This window comes from Thamnophis sirtalis, unplaced genomic scaffold, assembly GCF_051295495.1.
Source record: "Thamnophis sirtalis isolate CommonGarterSnake01/CBP01778 unplaced genomic scaffold, rThaSir2_p1.2 scaffold_6, whole genome shotgun sequence".
Lineage (NCBI taxonomy): Eukaryota > Metazoa > Chordata > Lepidosauria > Squamata > Natricidae > Thamnophis > Thamnophis sirtalis.
In genome coordinates, this window is record NW_028261386.1 from 38,918,088 (window position 1) to 38,932,800 (window position 14,713).

General features: G+C 44.5%; 1 protein-coding gene across 3 annotated transcripts in view; it reads left to right on the top strand.

Annotated features, from left to right (window-relative positions):
• Window positions 1-14,713, top strand: part of SRF (serum response factor) — a 76,587-nt gene that overhangs the window by 45,204 nt on the left and 16,670 nt on the right. Inside the window, exons 3-4 of one of the 3 annotated variants that reach the window (XM_014069995.2) lie at window positions 9,216-9,477; window positions 10,061-10,234. In XM_014069995.2, the coding sequence (XP_013925470.2) occupies window positions 9,216-9,477; window positions 10,061-10,234 (436 nt within the window). The remainder of the gene's footprint in view (window positions 1-9,215; window positions 9,478-10,060; window positions 10,235-14,713) is intronic. The other 2 variants (XM_087717665.1, XM_014069994.2) reach the window with 2 other exon arrangements.

Consider the following 14,713-nt stretch of genomic DNA (forward strand, 5'->3'; position numbering starts at 1 on the left):
TACAATTCCTCTCCTGTCCTCCTCGACACTTTATTCGGTGTTCAACTCCCTCTTGCCCAATCAAGAAGGTTCTCATGGATTCTCGATCAACTGAGAAAAAAGTCATCTAGAGCCGACCACCAGGCTGCAGCATCTTGGCGCCATCATCGACACCGTGAGCTGTCAGGTCTCTTTGTCACCAGAGCAGATGGCAAGCATCAGGGACCGAGTGCAGCAGGTACAGCAGTCTTCTCAAGCCACAATAGTGCAGATGTCCCAGCTCTTAGGCAAAATGATTTCTTGCCTGTCCTTCATGCCTTGGACGCGGCTCCATTCTCGGCGGCTCCAGTGCATCTCTTATCTTACCAAAGGGTGAATTGGAGCAATTCTCCAGTGTTGATTCCTGTCTCACCGTGGGTACATCATTTCCTTAAATGGCGGCTGTCCCCCGCCCTGGCAAAGAGCACCTTCTTCAAGGAGCCGGCCCATCTCACCATCATGACAGACACCAGCCTCTTCGGCTGGGGAGCTCACCTCCACAACCAAATAGTACAAAACAGGTGGTCAACAGCCGAGGCAACACTCAGCATTAATTAGCTGAAGTTGAGAGCAGTGAGACTCACCCTTATTCACTTCTACAGTGGCATCCAGGGACATCATGTGATGATTCTTGCGGACAATGTGGTGACCAAGGCGCAAATAAAGTGCCAGGGAGGCACACGATCCAGATCCCTGATTGCGGAGGCTGAACGCCTGGGAAAGTGGGCAGAAAGGCACCTGTGCTCAATCCAGGCAGAACACATATCCGGGGTAAACAACATCCAAGCAGATTTGCTGAGCAGGGCCATGGTCAACCACTTGGAGTGGCACCTGCATCTAGACCTGTTTTACCAACTGTCTCAGAGGTTCGGCTGGCCACTAGTTGACCTATTCGCTACTTTGGAGAACATGCACCTTCCCAGGTTCTTTGCCAGGTTTCAAACCCCACAAGCCGAACGGGTCAACACCCTTCACTGTCCATGGCCATCAGGACTGCTAATTGTGTTTCCGCCGTTGCCTCTTCTCTCCAGGGTGATCCAGAAGATCCTGACAGAGGAAGCTGAGGTCCTGCTTGTGGCTCCTTTTTGGTCCAAAAGGACCTGGTTTACCGACATGGTGAGTCTATCCGTCAACCCACCTTGGTGGATTCCCCAACACGAGGTGTCTCTCAGCCAGGGGGCGCTTCAACATCTGGAGCCCCAGTGGCTACAACTAGCCATCTGGGACTTGAGAGGGACCTCCTGAGTAAGGGCAGGCTCTCCACCAAGGTCATTCACACCATTCAGGCCGTCCAGACGGCCTTCCATGACCAGGATATATGACGCCACCTGGAGGTCTTTCGACAAATGGTGCACAGCGCACGGAGTGGAGGTGACCTCAGCTACGGTTCCACAAATATTGGACTATTTGCAGGATGGAGTAGACCAAGGCCTGGCGCCTAACACACTCAGACATCAGGTGGCTTGTCCACAATGCTAGAACCTGAAGAGCACTCATCCCTTGGACGTCATCCCATCATCCTTTGTTTTCTGGGGGCGCAACCAACCTGAGGCCTCTGGTTGTCCACAGGTACCCGTCATGGGAACAATGTCGTGTTATGGGCCCTGATAGGCCCACCATTTGAACCACTATGGTCCACCAGTCTCAAACACTTGACATTTAAGACCGCCTTCTTAATTGCCATCACCTCTGCGCGGCGGATTTTGGAGTTGGCAGCCCTGTCGGTTTGGGAGGACTTGTGCCTGATACAACCTGATAGGGTGATCCTCCGACTGGACCCAGCATTTATCCCCAAGATCAACTCCTGGTTTCACCGGGCCCAGGAGATCATCCTCCTGGACTTTTGTCCACATCCCAAACATCCTAAAGAAAACAGATGGCACATGCTAGATGTTTGCAGAACGCTATGTAAGTACATCAAATGCACGGCTGCATTCAGGTGTTCTGAATCGTTCTTCGTGTCTTTTCAACTTGCATTCCAGGGCCACAAAGTTTCTTCTCCTACCATCGGGCATTGGCTACAGGCTTGCTTTACCTTTGCCCACGTCCTTCAATCCAAATCAGTGCCATGCCATATCACTGCACATTCTACAAGAAGCACCGCCACCACGGTGGCCTGGGAACCCAGGCACCAATAGAGAAGATTTGCAGGTTGGCAACTTGAACTTCCTTGTCTCCGTTTGTTTGGAACTACAAATTGGATAGATTTGCTTCTGCAGAGGGGGCATTTGGCTGGCCACTAGTTGACCTATTCGCTACTTTGGAGAACATGCACCTTCCCAGGTTCTTTGCCAGGTTTCAAACCCCACAAGCCGAACGGGTCAACACCCTTCACTGTCCATGGCCATCAGGACTGCTAATTGTGTTTCCGCCGTTGCCTCTTCTCTCCAGGGTGATCCAGAAGATCCTGACAGAGGAAGCTGAGGTCCTGCTTGTGGCTCCTTTTTGGTCCAAAAGGACCTGGTTTACCGACATGGTGAGTCTATCCGTCAACCCACCTTGGTGGATTCCCCAACACGAGGTGTCTCTCAGCCAGGGGGCGCTTCAACATCTGGAGCCCCAGTGGCTACAACTAGCCATCTGGGACTTGAGAGGGACCTCCTGAGTAAGGGCAGGCTCTCCACCAAGGTCATTCACACCATTCAGGCCGTCCAGACGGCCTTCCATGACCAGGATATATGACGCCACCTGGAGGTCTTTCGACAAATGGTGCACAGCGCACGGAGTGGAGGTGACCTCAGCTACGGTTCCACAAATATTGGACTATTTGCAGGATGGAGTAGACCAAGGCCTGGCGCCTAACACACTCAGACATCAGGTGGCTTGTCCACAATGCTAGAACCTGAAGAGCACTCATCCCTTGGACGTCATCCCATCATCCTTTGTTTTCTGGGGGCGCAACCAACCTGAGGCCTCTGGTTGTCCACAGGTACCCGTCATGGGAACAATGTCGTGTTATGGGCCCTGATAGGCCCACCATTTGAACCACTATGGTCCACCAGTCTCAAACACTTGACATTTAAGACCGCCTTCTTAATTGCCATCACCTCTGCGCGGCGGATTTTGGAGTTGGCAGCCCTGTCGGTTTGGGAGGACTTGTGCCTGATACAACCTGATAGGGTGATCCTCCGACTGGACCCAGCATTTATCCCCAAGATCAACTCCTGGTTTCACCGGGCCCAGGAGATCATCCTCCTGGACTTTTGTCCACATCCCAAACATCCTAAAGAAAACAGATGGCACATGCTAGATGTTTGCAGAACGCTATGTAAGTACATCAAATGCACGGCTGCATTCAGGTGTTCTGAATCGTTCTTCGTGTCTTTTCAACTTGCATTCCAGTGCCATGCCATATCACTGCACATTCTACAAGAAGCACCGCCACCACGGTGGCCTGGGAACCCAGGCACCAATAGAGAAGATTTGCAGGTTGGCAACTTGAACTTCCTTGTCTCCGTTTGTTTGGAACTACAAATTGGATAGATTTGCTTCTGCAGAGGGGGCATTTGGGAGGCGAGTCCTTCAGGGCATTCATACCAGTGGAGAGACTCTGCACTCAACAGCTTCCCGCCCTAGTAACATTTAGCTTGGGTATGTCCCATGCTTGGACTCTCCAAGCAGCACACAGGAAAATGACCATGGGCTTATCTGAAGGGTCATTTTCTGTGCGCTGCGAGGAGACTCCAACCCCATCCTGGGGTCTGTCTCTGCTATTCGTCACAGACTCTTTTTGTACTGGCCATATGGACTTCGTTGCAGACTCGTTTTGGATTTGTTATATGGACTTCATTAGTCAACTTCTCAGCGCGCAACAGTTCCATGCCTTCATTGAAAAAAACTGAAGACCGATCAGCACCAGAGGCGTGGCTAAAGTTTCAATTCAGTCCTGGGCAGATTGACTGTATTTAACCCATGCTTGGACAACCCTTCAGGTAAGCCAATGGTCATTCTAGGAGCCTGGGGAGGGCAAAAAAGGCCTTCCCCACCCTGGAGGCCCTCTGGAGTCGAAAACAGCCCGTTTGCTGACTTGCTGACTTGCTGTGGTTGGACCAGAAGGTCCTTTTTTTGCTCTCCCCAGGCTTCAGAGCCTTTCTAGGAGCTTGAGGAAGGTGAAAATGGTCTCTCCCCCACTCTCCGAGGCTCACCAGAAGCCAAACACAGCCTGTTTCCCAACCTCTGGTGGAACCAGAAGGGCTGAAAATCCGAGCTGACCTCACATGCCCACTGATATGGCTCCGTGTGCCACCTGTGGCATGCCTGCCATAGATTCACCATCACAGCCATAGAGCATTGTGGGGACTTAAGTTAACACATCATAAGAGGTAGAACTAAGATCAAACCCACCCACCCCAAACCCATTGTTAGATTCTGTTATCAGTTAGAAAACTCAACGCATTCCCATGACATTTGGATTGAGATAAATCTTGAATAACCCGACTTTCATCTCTAAGCTGGTTTGCCAATTGATAGTTATTGTCACTGTACGTATTTACTTTTGCGTCTTTTCTGAAGTTCTGTTGCTCTCTATATACTCATCGTTCCAGCTTTGTCCCCATTTTCACTCAACCAATTTGGTTCAAGCCAGTTAGAACCAGAATGGATGGCTCTAAGGGAGAGAACTTTCTAAAGCCAAAGGAGTGTAAGTGATGAATAGAATGTAAAGAATAAGACAGCTGTCATACTGTAACTATGCTTGATATTCAGTTAAAGAGGAAGTCCAATTGCTGATAAGAAGGTGGCGATGATTGAAAAACTGCTAATAGATAATGGGCAGACATGGCAGGATAGAGGAGGAGATAGAGAGGGGCAACTGGGGTTCAAAACAGATTGGTGGAAATCTGTATAAATACTGTGTACTTTGGCTTCTTCAGGGCCTCTCTGTTTTAGAGTTTTATCTGTTTTTTAGTGCTCAGAAAATAAAGTTTACTATGCAATTCTTGGTCTGGTCTGTTGGCTGTCCAGGTACAGCAGACCCATTGTCAGATCTAGGCTAGATACATCCTGCTAGGTCTAGGAGAAATCATGTGATCCCTCAGGTTAAGAAAACAAGGGGCCTTGTCATGTGGCTGGTCTGGCTTGGTCCTTAACAATAGGTCTGTCCTCTGTGATGAGAAGGAGGCTGCAGCTGAGATAATGGAAAGTTAATTTGCTCAACTGTGCACCATTATCACATGCTCATCCTAATTCCATCTACACAGTTCTTGGTGCCAGGGCTGGAGAGGAGCAGAGGGGCAGGCAATTGCTGGCTGGCTCTCCCCCTCTCTCCCCATCCCGCCTTCCCCCTCCTCTATGAAGCAGGAAGGGTGTTCTGGATTTGTTGTCTGCCTTTCCTTTTTTAGATGTTAGTTGAGCTGTGAATTCCTTGTTTTTGGCAGTGTATCAGGTCAGGAGCCTGGAGAAGCACATGGGAGTGCCTGCCGGCTGGATCTACATAGTAGTGCTGGGAGGTGGGAGGTGGGAGGAGGCTGGCAGCAGCAAGAACACTGACAACATTAATGACAACAAGACATTAACCCTCCCAAGGCAGGTAAAGATATTGCCAACTTACAGAATTCAAAGAGAAATAGCTATCTAATCCCAGAAGACAGCATTTTCTTCAGTTTAATAACCCTTAAAACATGACTACCATATATATACTCCCCCCCGCAAATAGTTTTTTAAAACAACTTTTTATCAACACACTAAAGCAAGACAGAACTGTGCAAGTGAAATCTGCTTGATTCCCAGTGGCTGGAACTCTGCCCTAGAGCTCCAAATCTTTTGATTGGAAGCTGCCCAGAATTGGCTAGAAGATGGGTAGTTACATAAATGTTATAAATTAAAAAGATAAACCAATCAGACAGACAGACAGACAAACAGACAGAACTGGTCTTCACTCAGAATTAGTCCCTTATATTTCTCATATAAGCAGATGGTTATTTTCACTCACTTGGGGACTAGTTAGATACTTTTTTGGGGAATATTGTTATAAGGTAAGTTGAAAGTCTGATTTGAATCTAGAACACGAGGCAATCAAACTTGCAGAGAGGGGAAACTTAATGTATTTTTAGTACACAGAAAACACTGGTGCAACTGTGCCTCCTGTCCAGCCTTTGCTGTATGGCAACATCACTGTTCTTCCAATGGTCCATTTCCATGCAGACAATAGTTTGGCAGCCCCTAATTTTCAAAATTATATATTTAATTAGATCTTGAAAGAATGTAATTAAATATATAATTTAATCTTACATTTATATCTGTTTAGAATCAGATTTGGAAGAGGCCATTGAGACCATCAATGAAGGATATGACATGAACTGAATACCTCCATTTTAATAGGCATGCTGGATATCTTTCTGGTTGGCTCATTCTCTGGCCTCCTTGATCTGGATTCCAGGCTTGAGTAACCATAGTTTTCAATATTGAATAAGTGTGATGTAAATCTGGGAAAGCCATAGAATTCAGTGTCTCCATCATAAAGGTGGCTTGTTCCAAGTGATTTCTGATCCAGCACATCCAAGTGGTCATATGCTAGATCTCTCTTTATCTGAATATGGAGGACATTACTTCTACCCATTTACTGTATTTTTCGGAGTATAAGACACACCTTCCCCCCCCCCAAAAGAGTGTGAGAATCTGGGTGTGTGTTATACCCTGAATACAGCTTTTTTGGCCTCCTGAAACCCCATCCCCTTCACAAAAAAGGACGTACAGAGGGTTTGGGAGGCCTGCAAAGTGCTTCTGGGGGCTGGAGAGCGCAAAAACAAGTGAAAAATGGCCTGTTGTTTTGCTTATTTTTGCCGCCCCCCCCAGCCCTCAGAAGCACTCTACAAGCCTCCTAAAGGCTATGCATGCCACTTTTTTGGGGAAAAAACAGGCTCTTTTTCACAAAAAAATGGGCCATTTTCTGCTTGTTTTTGTACTTCCCCAGCCCCCAGGAACACTTTGCAGGCCTCTCAAACTCTCTGCATGCCCTGTTTTTCACATTAAAAAACAATTACCTCTTTAAAAACTTGATGCGTCTTATACTCTGGTGTGTCTTATACTCCAAAAAATACGGTACTTTGATCAGAACACTTCCCAGTCCAGCTAAGATTAATTGCTGCCCAGGATCTCACAGGATGGGACCTGTATTGCAATAGTACCTTACAATAGAACTTACTTAAATGTCACCATAGTGCTTTATAGCACTCTTTGGGCAGTTTACAATGCATTTGCATATTGCCCCCAACAATCTGGATCCTCATGACTGTGGACAGAGTTTGCCCACAATATTGCATTCTAACCACTGCACCACCAGGGCTGTTAGAGTTTAGAGAGCGTATCTCAAGCATCAAATAGATCCAGAGAGTTTCCAGAGCACTCTCGAAGAAATTGCCACCAAGTGACCTGTCTATACCACTTAAGAGTTGCTCTGCAAGTCCTAGAAGATCTAGTATGTGACTTACTATCCTAAAGCACAATAACAGGATTCACGTTTTAGGCTAAGTTATGGTTTGCTTAAGGATTGGTTTTTGAATAGGCTATAGTTTCCTGAATTCAAATATAGTACCAAGCCTTATATTGTAGCCAGAATGGCTAGATCACATGAAATGCTAAGTTAACATTGCATTATGGCCTCATGAGATATATAACTCAGAGGTTGTGCTACCTGAACCTGTCATCTCTGGGAAAGCCATCTCTTAGAGGTTAAATTTATAGATTAAAAATGTCCATTCTGTAGAGGTATATACTTATACACTGCCGTGAATATGCATGACTCTTTGTAGCATAGAATTTATGGTGGGAATTTATAGTCAGTTCAGTTTATGGCTCTAGTCCCAAAAAGCTTCTCAATAGATTTACCAATCAATTAAATTAATGGATATTCACAAACTTAAACATCTAATTAACAGAGAATTAAAATTACACTAACTTAGATGCAGCCTTGCTTCTAGACAAAATTTACTCATAGTTAGTGATAAGCTATTTGTAGCAAAGTAACTTCCACTCCAATGAGCTGATAAAGTGGATAGTTTTGTATTTTGATAGTGAGTATAAACAACCCTCTGTTGTTTGAAATATTGCACGTTTTGGCTTATTAATTAACAAAAGCAAAGTGATCTCAAACATTGAAGATGAATGGCGTTTTGTGCATTGAAATGCATTTGTTCATATTATTACAAAATCTGATCTTATTAGATTTACATGGGGGGTGGAAAGCAACATTGTTCTTTTAATTTATTTGCATTCAGCTTGTGCATTACATATCGACCAATATGAATTAATGACGTGTAAGCAAATGAATAAACAAGAAACACAAAGCAAAATCAAAGCATAAATTTGAAGACTAAACTTTGGTTCTACAGAATCCAGATTTGTTGTTAATCTTAGGAGCTGTGTAAACCAAATCATGGGAGATCCCCAAATAGTTATGAAAATCTCAAAGTTTTCTAGGTTTGAAAATGTGAATATCATATAGAAGTTGAGCAAGTAACTTGGAACTGAAGTAGAACATATAGGAAGCCTAGTATAGTGATTTAAAGATTCAGTATCATGTAATCAGGATTGGATGAATGATTATAGCAGCAGAATACTGGATTACTGTGAAGGGATTAGGGCAAGATATTGAGAGACCAAAATGAAAAGGTTGCATCATCTAAGATACCTGCATCAGGTAAATCTTGAGTGCTGCATCAGGTTCTGGATACCAACATTTAAGAAGGATTCAGACTTGAAAGGGATTAAGAGAAGGACAACACATATTCTCAAAAGACCAGAAATATGATTCTTTGACGAGAGATTAGGAGAAATGGGTATGTTTAGCCTTGAGACAAAAAAAAAAAAAAAAAAAAAGACTTGTCCGTGTGTGTGATATGAGAATACTTGCCAATTCTGAAGGGGTGTCATACAGAAAGACACAATCTATGGTATTCCTAGAAGACAGGATATAGAATCGTGGATTTAAATTATAGAAAGCATATCCAAGTGAAATGTTAAGAAAAAAATAATTCCCTGGTGAAGGTCCTTGCTGCCATTAAGTCTCAGATTTAGTATAAACTGGGCCTGCTGTGGAGTAGTATGGTGATTTTGAGAGCTTATTGACCTCTGAATGTTATCTTTTAATTTTAGAAGTGGCTACTGTACTGCCAGATAGTCAGAAGGAGAAAGGCTGTATTCTACTCTGGGCAATGTACTCAGTTTTGGCTTGGCTCTTCCTACTTGCGCTTCTTTTGCAGGACTCACTGAAGCCAGCATTCACTGTCACCAACCTTCCAGGGACGACGTCCACCATCCAGACAGCACCCACAACATCCACATCCATGCAGGTCACCAGTGGGCCCTCGTTCCCCATTACTAACTACTTAGCACCAGTCTCTGCCAGTGTCAGCCCCAGTACAGTCACCAGTGCCAACGGAACAGTGCTGAAAACCACTGGAACCAGCGCAGTGGCCTCTGGAGGACTCATGCAGATACCTACCGGCTTTACCCTCATGTCAGGTCAGTTTCTTTTTTGCCAGTTGAAGCATTTTTGCGATAGCTGCTGATTCTTCTGCATTTACACTGAGCACGCTAGACCTTTGCCCTTCTTTGACTCATGAGAGGCTGGAATGGAAATGCCCAAACTGTTTCATAAAGGAGTATGGCTGAGGCCAGAATAATAGCTGGTCAAGGGGCAGGTTCTACCAGGAGAACAGGAAGTTTTAGGGAAATGGCAGTGTTGCTGTCTCTGCTGCCAGCCTCCTCGTTCCTTTGAGGAAATGGAAAGTCCCACTTTGACATTTCTGATTGTGAGAATTGTAGGGTTTGGAACTGGGACATGGAGTTTGGTCAGCGCCTTCCCTCCTCTTCCCCCCATGAAAGATGTATGGCAGCCTCTCTCAACTGGATATTCCATCTTCCAAAATTCCACTCGGAATTCTGACATTCATAGTCACAACCCAACTGAAGGCATAAGGATGGAGAAGGCTGCATATGATAATAACCTGGGAGGAGAGAGATTAACAAGAATCCAAGAGGGAAGGAAGGAGATTTTAAAAACATCTGGCCCTGATAAAAAGCCTTTTTTTCTCCCTCCTTCCAGCAGGTGCTCCACTCCCTCCCGGGACCCCTACCATTCCTCTCACTCAGTTACAGCCGCACTCGCTGGCCCTCTCCAACCAGCAGGGCCAGGCTGTACCTGGACAGCTACAGCAGGCACAACAGACAGTCTTCCGATTTCCATCTACAGCCGGAGGGCAGATTGTGTCTCTGACAGGTCAGCTGCACTCATATTGCTGCTTGCACATGGAAGGTTGGTGGGAATGCACGTTTTCAGGGCAGCTGGTTGACCTGTCTGGGTTTGAGTTGTCTTGTGTTTTTGGGAGGCCCTCCTAAGAGCAGTGACAGAAAGTTGGGAAAAGTTAGCTGCTAGGTTCAAATGGAGGTGTGCTGAGACAGGAGTGGAAGGTGCAAAAGCTGTTGCTTTGTCAGCTGAATGTGAGTGATAATTTATTTTAGGAGGAATAAAGACAAATATGACTAATAACTGGTAATATATTCCCCAAAATAGAAGGCAATTCTTTCAACTGTCTGAAAGGTAGTCCTAAGAACTTGTCACCTAGCTGAGACTGATCCTTCTACACCTGCAAATCTCAGCATCATGCCTGCCATCTTCATTTTTTAAACATCTAACCATTTTGCTTCTTCTCTTGCTTGTCCAATATTGCTTTTTAAAACGATTGTCTATTTTATTGTCCAGTTAACAGACATCCATCTGTTCTTTTTTTTACTATTAAATCTTATTACTTGTTCTTGAAAAATTCAAAAGCCTGCTCTTACTTGGTGGTTTTTAGTCTTGAGGAATTGCTTACATTTGTATCCCCCCCCCCCCTGCTATTGTAAGAAATAGTTCTTGATCTTTTGCTTTTTCATAATTCAAATTGTGATGACAATACACTCAACTTTCAAAGCCTACAGGCACATCTTAAGCATTCAAATCTCTAACTGAAAACAATGCCTTGTGAAGGGGGAGTCTAGATTGAAGAATTAAGACCCTGTGCAGGAAACACAACTAAATGTGGAGACACTTTCTCCTAAAGATACCAGGATAGAGAGATGAAGCAATATTTTAGGGCAGACTTATTTATTTACTGCAACTACAACTGTCCTCTCTGAGACAGCTGATACAAGGTTATTAACATGAGATGTTTTCTTCTCTAAAGCCACATAATAATGTTCTTCTAGGACCGTGATGGCGAACATGTGGCACGTGTGCCACAGGTGGCACGCAAGCCATTTGTCAGCTCCAGCGCCGATGTGTGGCCGGCTAGTTGATTTCAGCCTTCTTTTGAGGCCATTTTTCACCCTCCAGAGGCTTCCCTGAAGCTTTAGGAGCACAAAAAACCAGCCCTATGGGCAAACCAGATGTTCAGGAGTGGACTTCCGGTTTGCTCGTAGGGATGTTTTTCGCCCTCCGAAGCCTTCAGGAGGCTTCCCTGAAGACTCCGGAGGGCAAAAAACAGCCCTACAAGCAAACAGGAAGTTACTTCCAGTTTGGCCGTAAGGCCATTTTTCGCCCTCCAGAGAGTAAAAAATGGCACTATGGCCAAACAGGAAGTGACTTCGTAGGGCTGTTTTTTTATCCTCGAGAGCCTTCAGGGAAGCCTCCTGAAGGCTCCGGAGGGCAAAAAACAGACCTACGAGCAAACTGGAAGTCCATTCCTGAACTTCCGGTTTGGCCATAGGGCCGGTTTTTCACTCTCCGGAGGCTTCTGAAGCCTCCAGAGGGCCTTGGGGGGAGGAGCAGGTGGAGCTGTTTTTCCCCTCCCCAGGCTCCAAGAAAGCCTCTGGAGCCTGGAGAGGGCGAAAAAAGAGGGCCAAAAATGGGGAAGAGTGCTGGTTGTGCGCATATACACACAGAGGGTGGAAGTATGCACATGTGTGGCACACCCACGCATGACCCCCCCCTGCATTCCCCCCACTTTTGGCATGTGAGCCAAAAAAGAGAAGAAGAGCCAAGGTGGCGCAGTGGTTAAATGCAGCACTGCAGGCTACTGCTAGATCAGCAGGTCAGCGGTTCAAATCTCACCGGCTCAGGGTTGACTCAGCCTTCCATCCTTCCGAGGTGGGTAAAATGAGGACCCAGATTGTTGGGGGCAATATGCTGACTCTCTGTAAACCGCTTAGAGAGGCCTGGAAGGCCTATGAAGCGGTATATAAGTCTACTGCTATTGCTAACAAAAAAAAAAAAATGTTCGCCATCACTGTTCTAGGGCAGGGGTGAGCAAACTGCAGCTCTGGAGCTGCATGTGGCTGTTTCATCCCTCTTGCTGTGGCTCCCTGTTGTTCAAAATAAGCTTCACAACTGTCAATGGGAGACACCTGCCAGAATGTGATTTATTGAGCTTTTTGACCCCAAAAGGCCAACCATGGATAAATCCAAGAAAAGAAAAGTTTCAGAAGAAAAAAAAAACATTTAATTCAACTACATATGCTAGTTTTGTGGCTGCTCAGGAAATAGTCAGGCATGGGAAGGGTTTTATGGCTCCCTGTGTTTTCTTTTCTATGGGAAACAGGTCCAAATGGCTCTTTGAATGTTTAAGATTGCCGACCCCTGTTCTAGAAATTTTGAAATTCCTTCAAAATTTAAAGTTGCTGCTCTTGTGGTGGTACAAATTCTGTGTGGTACCTTTTTGGTTTGGGAATGGTGTTTCTGGGTCAGGGCAGGAAGACAAAACAATATTGGTTGTGACAGAAGTTTCCATTTCTCCCAAGTTGTGACTGGTGAAATTAAAATAAATGCTTATTAGGAGGGAACAGAAGGAGAGAGAGAGAGAGACCACGCACTTACAAGTGATGTAGTGGAAAGTAACTACTCTGTGGAAAACTGTCAGTATATGAAACTTAAGAAAGGAAGAGATTTTGGGGAGAGGTAGCAGGAAGGCCTTTGCAACCGTGTTTGCACAATCAGTAGCATGAACTTTTGATTACTGTTTCTAGCTGGTGTTTTCTAGCTCTTATAAAGGACTTGGTTTTCTTAAAACTTGAAATCATACGCTGGAAGTCTATCAGAACTTCACCTTTCATTCGAAGGCAAAGTGTTGGATGGTAGCAAGTGTGGTAGCAAAGGAGATGGAGAAGACTTAAAGTGCTTAAGGTAGTCCTTGACATACGACCACAATTGAGCCCAGAATTTCTGTTAAGTGAGATATTTGTTAAGTGAAGTTTGCCCCATTTTACGACTTCTCTTGCCATAGTTGTTAAGGGAATCACTGCAGTTGATAACACAGTTGTTAAGTGAATCTGGCTTCCCCATTGTCTTTGCTTGTGAAAAGGTTGCAAAAGGTGATATAGCAACGGCATAAGTATGAACCCGTGGCCAAGCATCTGAATTTTGATCACATGATCATGGGGCTGCTACAAAGATCATAAGTGTGAAAAACGGTCATAAGCCACTTTTTTCAGTGCAGCTGTAACTTTGAATAGTCACTAAATGAACTGTTGTAAGTCAAGGACTACCTGTCATATGATAAACGATATACTGGCATAGGTATTGTGACTCTCTGGTAAAGTACTGAAATTTGAGAGAAATGTGTAGCCTCTCTGGCAGTCTTTAGTGTGAGAGGGAGGCTAGGCCTTTCTTTTTCAGACCTTGGCCTCCAAATCCTGCCTTACACTCTTGCTACATTGGACCCAGGACCAGTTACCAGTTTTGAATTTCTGTGTATTATTAATATATTTGTGCAAAATACACATTGTCTTCTACCCACAAATAATGGATAATCAATCCACGCTTTGTTTAGTTTATTGAATTTTTAACATAAGATTTCAATTTACACAGTATGGAAATGTCATCCTAAGATATTCCTTCCCTCCCAGCATGTCTCTTTACAGACAATTATTGACATTGAACTGGCCAGTGAGATGAATTATTAGATCTGCTGCAAAACATACTTCTGAACTGCAAAGCATTTTTTTAGGATTGAAGTTAATTAGTTACTTATGATAGATTCTTTACCTGGCATTTGAATTAAATGATCCAAATCAATATATTTGTCTCTCCTGCCTATGTTAGTATTTACGGGGAAGAATCTTGCCATTGGAACTCCTGTGATTGTAGCATGACCTGGCTAAGGCAGATATCATGTGGCAAGTTCAGAAAAGGTCTTGCTATCTTGGCTGGTGTTTCAGAACCCAAAACAACCTCCATCACTCTACAAAAACCATGTGATGAGAATTAGAAGGACGTGAATAACTGACTGAAATTAAGTAAATAAACAAGGGTCACACTGAACAACCACTGTATGTTGACTTCATGCCATAATGCCAAGTCCTTAATTTTCAAACTGTAGTGGCTGGTTTCATACAAGATATAAAGTCATAATGAATTGGATAATGCTGTAGTTTAAAAACTAAATGACGCAAGGTTTAGAGACTAGTGTAAGTTATTGGTAGCCCCAGGCTTACAATCTTCTATTCAAAAGATGGCAAGCTAATACAGAATGAAAGGAAATGTCAAGAAAAAGAATATTTGCTATTTCAATAGTTAAGGGTTAATTGACCCAATTTATTTCATCAATAAAACATTAAAACTGAATAATTTAAAATTTAAAAATGTAAAACTACATTATAAAATTGCAAATGAGGGAGAGTTTTTAAATGGAAAGACCAGAAGCTGTTACTATACCTTAGGTTTGTGTGTTGGGGGCGGTGATTTTCGTGGGGCCAATTAGTCCAGTGGCTGGTTGGGCCCCTG